At 37.2% G+C, this 9276-nt stretch overlaps 1 protein-coding gene across 6 annotated transcripts in view; it reads right to left on the bottom strand.

The window, feature by feature from the left end:
- Nucleotides 1-3007: 3007 nt before the first annotated feature.
- The window catches only part of pax2b (paired box 2b), a 29659-nt gene continuing 23390 nt past the window's right edge, over nt 3008-9276 (bottom strand). For 3 of the 6 annotated variants that reach the window (XM_019362516.2, XM_013269546.2, XM_013269547.2), the window contains exons 8-10: nt 8215-8316; nt 6184-6270; nt 3008-4886 (exon numbers count right to left, since the gene is read on the bottom strand). In XM_019362516.2, coding sequence (XP_019218061.1) covers nt 4810-4886; nt 6184-6270; nt 8215-8316 — 266 coding nt within the window. In that variant the 3' untranslated portion in view covers nt 3008-4809. The remainder of the gene's footprint in view (nt 4887-6183; nt 6271-8214; nt 8317-9276) is intronic. The other 3 variants (XM_019362515.2, XM_013269544.2, XM_013269545.2) reach the window with 1 other exon arrangement.

Here is a 9276-nt window from a genome sequence, read left to right as displayed (position 1 = left end):
TTTGGATCCTGTTGCAGAACCCAAGTGCAATTCAGTTTTAGGTCACAAATAGATGCCCGGACATTCTACTATAGCATGTTTTGCTAGACGCTAGAATTCATGGTTCCATTTACCACAGCAAGTCTTACAAGTCCCGAGTCAGCAAAACAGCCCCAGACCATTACACTGCTGCCACCATATTTTATTGTTTGTATGATGTTCCTTTTCGAAATGCTATGTTAGTTTTGTGCCTGATGTAACAGGATTCAAACCTTCTAAAAAGCTCAACTTTGGTCTTGTGAGTCTGCAGAGTATTTTTCCAGATGTCCAGATGAACCTTTATGTTCCTTTTGGTGGTTTTCTCCTTGAACTCTCCCATGGATGCCATTTTTGCCCAGCCTCATTCTTATTGTTGAATCGTGAACTCTGACCTTAAATGAGACATGTGATGCCTGCAGTTCTTTACTGTTTTCTGGGTTCTTCTGTGACCTCCTGGATGTGTCATTAATGTGCTCTTGAAGCACTTTTTGGTCACTCCTGGGAAGGTTCTCCACTGTTCCATATTTTCTCCCTTTGTGTATAATGGCTTTGTGGTTAACTGGAGTCCCAAGCCTTAAAATGGCTTTTTAACCCTTTCCAGTCAGATAGATGTCAGTGACTTTATTTCTCAGGTGTTTCTTTAAATCATGGCATGATACGTTGCTTTTTGAGATCTTTTAGCCTGCTTCACTTTGTCAGGCAGCTTCTATTTAAGTGATTTCTTGATTCAACAGGTCTGCCAGTAATCAGGCTTGAGTGTGTTTAATGAAACTGAACTCAGCTTTCCAAAAAATGTGGTTAATCACAGTCAATTCATGATTTAACAAGAGGGACAATTTACTTTTCACACAGGACCAGGTAAGCTTAGATAACTCCCCGAATCAATTAAATCATCATTTAAAAATGTCATTTTGTGTTTACTTGGGTTATCTTCGTTTAATATTGCATTTTTTTTAAATGATCTGAAACATGTATGTGGGACAAATATGCAAAACACAGCAGGAAGGGGGCAAAAACTAAACAACACTGTTTAAAGCATATATGTGGCATAGAGTATCTGCAGGTCTTCTTCAAAGTTCTCACTTTATACAGGTGAGTACGGTCATTCAGGGTCACACAGATGGCCGCCCCTCCCTGACTTAAGAACATGGTGCGTTGTGTAATGGCTTTGGCATTATACAGCAAAATAATGCACCCCTGTGACAATCCAGTGGAGAAACAATTATTTACCTTCCCATTTTGTGACGTTCCAGATAAAAACAATCCATCAGACTACATCAGCAGACATCAAGCGGATCAGTGTTATGAATCCTCTCAAGTCTTCCCGCTAAAATGTGAAGTTGAATACAATTAAACTTTTGGGAAAAAATGAATAAAAACAAGCTGCGCAAAAGTTTTTGCATCCTCTAAATGTGGGAAAAACATATTTGGTAATGTGCCTACTGTATTATCATAACCCCTCTTCTGTTTTAAGAACTTTTAGCTTGTTTAGCCGCTGAGGCGACCAGTTGCTGCAGTTTTGAAAGCCAAATGTTTCCTCATTTTGCATGTCAAGGTTTTAGACATCTTTTGCTTTATATTTTGTCTCATAATGTGACAAATGTTTTTAATGGATGACTCGTTCAGATAGCAGGAAGACCAGTCATCCACCTTTCTGCCGAGCAGTCATGCTGTCGCACATGCAAAAGTGCTTGGCATTGTTATCCTGAATTGAGAAAGGCTTTCTCTGACAAAAGTCCTCCCATATATAGCAGCACGTGTTGGTCCTAAACCTGCATATATCATTCAATATTATTGTGGATTTCTCATATATTCTCTAATACACAGTGTTTGCACATTGTTTGTGTTCCTTTCCTTTCAATCAAACATTCATGATTTAGATTTTTAAATATTTATTTGCCATATCATTCTGCCTGCATCTTAAATGATCTCATGCTCATATATGTTTACTTCTTTGTGTGGTCAACTACAGACTTAAAATGAATTATTTTTTCATAAGTAATAAAATTTCTGAATTTCAACTTTTGATATATTGTGATTTTGAATTTAATAAAAGGGTAAAATTATCAGCAAATAAACACTTCTTATGTCATGGCTTTTCAGTATTTCTATAAAAAAACTTTGGAGTTTACCAACTTTGAATTCAACTTTACTTACTTTATATGTTTTGGGACACCTGTATATAATGGTAGATTGAATTTATCTGTACATTCAGTCTCATAGACCTTTTTAATAATTCATGATATACATATATATTTATTTATATGTTATAATTTTAACAAAGAAGTGCAATATTATATAGAGCTTTAAGGATTCTTGTACACCTTGTGTTTTGTAGAGTGTAATTATGTATAGTCTATTTGATACTTCATATTTATTTTCATATCTGTATGCCTTATTCTTATAGCTCTCTATTTTATTTGTTATACTGTATTGTAGTTGCACACCAGGGGTCAGGGGTAATTGTGATTGTCATTTTGATTGTGTTTATGTACATGCAGAATTGACAATAAAGCTGACTTTGACTTAGATGTTGACCATAATTTCACAAAATGAAGGTTCATTCTTTTATATAAATGGATTGAAATGCAGCCCTAAAATAATTAAGTAAAGAGAAGCTATACTTAATTGTTTACTTTTAAAATGTATCCAATAAATTTAAAATGATCATGTTTTTTTCTTTTCAAGTTAGGGCTCAAAAATATGAAAAATATCATAAATGTGACAAACAAAAGAAGTTTTGTTTTTAAAATTAGGAATTTTGATTAAATTTAGCTTGTACAGATGAGGATTTTTGTCACTTAGTTTTGTTCTAGTAAATGCACAAATATAAAAAAAACAGTGAAAAACTTTCAAACATGATTTTCTTTTTTGTGTGAAGTGATAAAAAATAGAAAAATATGAAATCCTCCCATTTAAGAAAATCTAACCAGTCAATTTTTTGTCTTTATGTGTAAATGTAATGATTATACGAGACAACCCGCAGGTCCTTTTGCGTAAAAGATTTCAGACACTTTTATTATTGTACAAGTGATATCAGCATAATGAAAGTGATAATACCCATGAACATGAAAGACATTTTTTCTTACTGTATTTACAGAGAAGTGTCTTCACATCACACACAAAGAATGCTTCTACAAAATGAACAATTTGTAAATAACATAACATTAAATAAACTCCACCTACCTTTAGGTTTACAGCTGAATATGCATATGATGACCATCTCTGCACTGCATAGAATTTATACATATACTTTTCCTCATGAACAATGCGGGTTTTTTTTCCTAATAATAATAATAACAATAATACTGCTCTCGTGATGCATATAGGCGGCCTGTAAATAAACATTAATGAGAACTAAGTCTTTGGCAAATGCAAATACATTCACTTGACAGATGAAGAAACCATCATTCCAGCTTGATTCAAACAAATGACTTGGCCTGAAACATGTTGGAGGGGGACGAGGGGGCTAAAGTTAGGAAGGAGCATGTTTAAGGCATTTAGCTGAAAACGTCGCCCTGCTTTTTGATTTTGTTGGAGTCATCAGAATCATCTTATCAGAGTGAATCTGAACGCTTCAGTTATCAGACTAGACAAATGATGATAGTGTTTTTACTTGGGATGGCTGTTATATCCTTTTTTTGTGGTTGAATGCCAAAGACTTAATCAACTTAAATAGAAATGTAAGCTGTGAGAACATAGTATAGTGCACGTCAAGGCAGTGACATGATGGGCCTTGAAATACAAGATTAACTGTAAGTGCCTTTTGGACTTACAGCCAGTTTTGTGAAATAAAGCAAAGATGCATGTCAGTTTTCTGCATAATAACGCTCCAGTGTTGCAAACCTCCAAAATAGTGCAAAATTAACAAAAAAAAAAAACACAAAAAAAGTTTTGCCTGATGACCTCTTGAATCCTGACAAATAAGACATAGTGAAACACTAGCCAAGCAGTCTGCAGTTGAGTCATTACGAATTATAAAAATGAAATAAAAAAATCATTTTAAGAATATATTTACTAGTTTCTCGAAGTCTTGCAAATAGCGGGCCATGGTGCTATATAGTCATGGCTCCATCTATTTTCAAACGGATGTTTCTTTATTTATTTCATTTTCATTTTTACATCTTGATTGTGTATCACAGAGAACATGTCCTAATCTTCTCATGGCATCAAAAGCGATCGATTTACTCATGCTGGATGTTCAGTCGGTGACTGTTCAAATGGATAAAATCAACATTAGGCTGCCACAGCCTGCACGTGTTGCTGCTAATCTCCTCTGATCTCTCTGCACTGCCGTTTGAATCGAGAGGGAGACAAATTGGAAAAGTGGGGAAAAAAGGCTGCTGCTACATTTTAAGCTCTGGACAGTGTCCCTGCTGAGAGCCTTCAAGAAAAAGGAATGTACAGTATTGATCCGTGATGGGATGAAACTGTGGTACTGCTAAAGGGGGAAAGAATTCTTGACTTTTCTTTTCTTTTTTTAGAGTCTTTTTCCTTTTATTTTATTTTTTAAATCACTGCATTTAGCCACAAGTTTCATCATGTGTGTAGCAACTTTCACTGTCCGTGATGATGTCTTGGAGATTAAGTTTGGCTTTGATGGTCCAACAAAGCTGCGATGAGAGAGGACTGAAGTTGTCACAAATCCCAAAAACCGTTTAGTTTCTTTTTGTGTGAGCCAGGAATATTTTATGCGCAGTTGCTCAGTGTCCAGTGGACCATGCTGCTCACACCGGGGCAATATGGAGGCTGAGGCCATGGTCCTGCAGGTTGATTTGGTTTCCATGGTAACTAGTGACGGTCATAGGCAGTGGCAGCAGTGGGAGGGGCGGAGCCTCTCGATGCGGCACTATAATAATAAGGGGAACCTGAAAGTTAACAGAAGAACGAACCATTTGAAACAACAAATACAGTTTTCACTGCCATTTACCAAATATATCAATATTAATATTATAATGTGTAATAGTGGGTTTCATCATTCAAGCCACATCATACTGACCATTTACTAAGACCTGTTCCCCACATTTATTGTTTTTACCACCTGCCAAGGTTTCCATACTGGAACTTTTGAAACAATCCTTGATTTTAGACCAGCAAAATTAGGATTTTCCTTTAAAGTTTACTTAAATGTTGTTTACTTAACTAGCTATAAACAACTAAGAAAGGTTGCATCTTAAGCATTTCACATTTTTTATGCTTTCTAAATCATTTGATTTACATTTGAATCTGCAAATGCTGTAATCAAAAAAGAGACACGCTAAAGCTACGTGTCACAGACAAAAGGTCACCTATTGTACGTAGAAGACATGACATGAAGATTTTTTTGGTTTTAGTATAGCAATATCAGCAAAATGATTTTACGTCAGTAAATTACTCAACTGTTGTCCTAACATAATTTTTCAAATATAACACTTTAACATTTAGGATCGTAGGAGGATGTTCAAGGGGACCTATTGTGCTCATTTCTAGCGCTTTAATTTCTATCACTGCACTCTACTAGAGTAGTTTTGCATGATTCTCTGTTCAAATTAGTCTTTATTTCTCTGCTACTGGGCCTTAATTCATCTACAGTCTGAAACAAGATTTTTAACTCCTGTCCCTTTAAGACCACCATCCAGATAAGACAGCTGTCTCCTGATTGGCTGCAACTTGCAAACAGAAGGCTTGAAGACCAGGTGGGTGGGGCTCGTGTGTTCACAACCAGGGACAGGATCATCATATTAGTGATATCCTGGATCATACATATCCAAAACTGCCTTAAATTCAGGGTTTAGAGCAATGTAATCTGAGCTATTAAACATACTCTAACCTCATTATTGGAAACATATAAGAATCCGTCGTTGTAATAATATAGAAATGACAGAAAATAGTAGGTCAGTTTTAAGGATTAGCTCAAGCTTTACTTGGTCAAGATAATACAAAATAACACTTGCAACAAATATCTATTTTAATACAGGTGGTGTTTTGTGTTTTATTTAAACATAACCTTCAAAAGCACTGAAGCACTAAAAAGCAAGTATTGCTCTTGTTAGCGCTCCAGCTGTAATGCTTTGGGATGTATAAATATCCTAAGACTTCCATGTCTGCAAGGCTACAACTGGACTATCGCTGATCTAGTAAATGGTCAATTAATCATTCTCATCAAGTTTCTCACTCTCTACTCACTTAGTAATGCTGGGTTGCTGAATCGCCAGGCTTCATTGTAGGTTGTGTACTGTGGATGACTGTAGGGGTTCCCCGAAAACTCACTCCCTGCAAAACAAAAACAACAAATCAATTAGCATTTCAATGCATCAAACCATTACCCCCTTCACATGCAGTCATTTCTCGTCATTCAAAACAGGATGCAATTTGTGGGTGGAAATGATAGTCATCGATGTGAGACCAGTCAAGCAAGTAATTTATTTCTTTTTCATTTCACTTAAGTTATGCAACACTGAACAATACAGGATGTGACACTGAAGGCGGCTTTTCCCTGTCCCATTTATGGATATCAAGCCATTCTTCTTCCTCCAGTATATTCCAAAACAGTCTAATAAACACAGAGTGGTAATAAACAGTTTCATGCATACGTTTTTGATATGCTGCAATAAATCCTGCAGCCTTTCTTGGAGGAGTTTTAACATCTCCAGTCTGAAAGCCCTCTGGTCTGAACTCTGATGTTTCTTGCAACAGAAGTACCTTGGAGCATGTCAGTGAGCACTGCTGCTGGTTCAACACGTTTCTTTCTTTTACGAGATAATAAAGGCCAGATTTTATATGGAGCTGGTGAGAAGTGGCTTTGCTTTAACAGTGTTTTGTGCCTGTCACTAAATCTTAGTGGTTGTGTATAGGATGAATCAGTTGTAACACAAAACCACAAGCCATGGGATTAAGGTCCTCATCTTTTGCTTGGTGCCACATAGGAACAAATGGAAAGTAAAAGTATGTTTGACTTGTCTCTTTTCCACCCACATGATTTAACAGTTTTATTAGCTGAAATCAAAAAGTAAATCTGGGCTGCGCTACCGCCCAGGGCTCCCACATCACCCTTTGTTTTTACTGCTGCCTTGGCTATTATGGGATCAAGCTTTTGAAGAAGAATATGAAAAAAAAAGAACAGAAATTAATTTATATTGTCTCTATATTCTCAATATTTTCAAAAATAAACTACTAATTTAAAAAATAACGTGATTAAATAATATAATAAATAATTTATAAATAAATAATAAATAATCTAGCAACATAGCATTACATGTAAGTCATCCAGTTCTAAGAACACCACGAATTTTATTTTACCCACTGTTACATTAAAGCAGGGTTAGATGAAATATGGATGATGCTATGTAATTTGGGTGTACCTACCCTTTAAGAAATACCCTTACCCTTTACAAAAGCATTTGTTTAGTGCTTTGAGGACTAAGTTACCACTAGGTTTTATGAAATGCTCCTTTTTAGTCTACCTTCAAATCACAAAACAACAACAAATGGAAAATAAATGCAACCTCCTTGGCTGAGAATATAATAAAAAATGTCATGGCAGCCCTTTATAATGGAAGAAAAAGGAACAGCCAGAGTCTGTGATGGGGTGCCTGATTGGTAAATGATATGCTAACACAATGCACACTTGACTGATTTCCTTGTCCATGTGGTTTAATCACGTCAAAGCAAAATGCTGGCTGTGCTTTGCTGAAAACGTGTGCCTCGATGCTGGAGCTGAAGAAGCGTATAAAGCCCGGCACCAAAACTGCATCTTTGCCCTGTTCCTGGCAGTGAAACACAAACCTGACCTCCTCAGAGAGACAATGATTTGAATATTTACCGGGCTCTCATGCCTCTGCCTTTTGACCCTTAACTGTTTGCTGTGAACCTGAACTGCAGGTTAAGTAGAGGAGAGTAAAGGGATATGCTCTGGAGCGCAGAGGCTGGGGAGGGCTGTTTATCGAGGCCGCTGAGAACGGCCACCAGAGGAGATGATGAGCCAACAGGACCAGGAAGATGAGAAGGAAGAGAGTTTGACCATGCTCTTCCCTTTCTTTGATCACCTACTCAGCTTGTCTGATCCAATCATATGCACACATAATATAAGAATATGTGAATCCCTTATTCTACAGGTCAATATTCATTTAAATATTATACATCTTCTACAAATGTTTTGAGGGCAACGCCAACTGTTAAATAACCCCTAATGACAATATAAAACAGTTCATCTCTTACCAGGAACCATTCCAGCGAGCGTGGAGGTTGGGTAGCTGCCCTGGCCTGTAGGGGGAACGTGAGGGGGATACCCAGGTAAGGTTGTGTTGGCCATATCCCGACCTGCAGAGACAAAACAAAACAAACAGAAAAAAAACTCAGTTGTGATCTAGAAAATCTTCTGTTTAAGATTGGTGACGCTGTAACGTACAAATGAATCCTTAACACTTGAGTGAAAAGAAACATTTCCATCTTTAAAGCAAGAAGCAAAGTGTTCTTTTTTTAAGCTTTGAGAATTGAAAATCTGAACTTTTTTATATTCTGCTTGAGTGGCTGCTTTCAGAGTCTGATATTATTAAAAAAATATGTAGAGTCTGAATCTGCTGAGCAAATAAGTAGTTGTTCCTGCAAAATAAAGGTTGTTAGAAGCAAACTTAAGTGCGGTTAGCCACTTTCACCTCTGCTTTCAGCCTCCCATTCTCAAAATGCAAATGTGCAATTACACAAAACAACCATTACCCCCTGTTTCTGTGGACGTCATGACTCACCACCACCACCACAAGTCAGTCAGTACAAAACTCCAGATTTCAGTTACCAGAAAGCATCAGCCTGCCTCTAATAGGTGAACTAAAAACAAACTAACAGCTGCTGCTTCCAATCAACCGAATCCTAGTCACGTATATATGTCTCCTCATTAAACAATTCAAACTTGTCTAAATATGGCAGCCTTTAGTAAACCCCAGAAGTCTCTCTTTTTTGTAGTGGCTGTAAAGGCAGAGCACGCAGGCCCCTCCGCAGAGCGTCACCCGTCTGGCTGCAGATATTCAGCTCTGTAATTGAGAGTGACGGTTGGGCTGTCCTCGTTGGCCATAGGGACATTCGGACTACGGCACGTAACCCCATTTACCACAGCGGGTGGGGTAAGAGAGGCCCCTGCTATATTGTCAACTGTGAGGGTGACTTGGACTCACAGGGAAAAATCATCTCCCACTGGAGCTTTAATGAGGAAGTACAGGATAAAATGCACCATAACACCAGAGGACAACAGTTGTTCATGTTGTTGATGCTACAGAAAAAAAAAAG

The sequence above is a fragment of the Oreochromis niloticus genome, linkage group LG8 (assembly GCF_001858045.2).
Source record: "Oreochromis niloticus isolate F11D_XX linkage group LG8, O_niloticus_UMD_NMBU, whole genome shotgun sequence".
NCBI lineage: Eukaryota > Metazoa > Chordata > Actinopteri > Cichliformes > Cichlidae > Oreochromis > Oreochromis niloticus.
The sequence above is the reverse complement of the archived record's forward strand: the minus strand, read 5'-3'. Positions and strand labels throughout refer to the sequence as shown.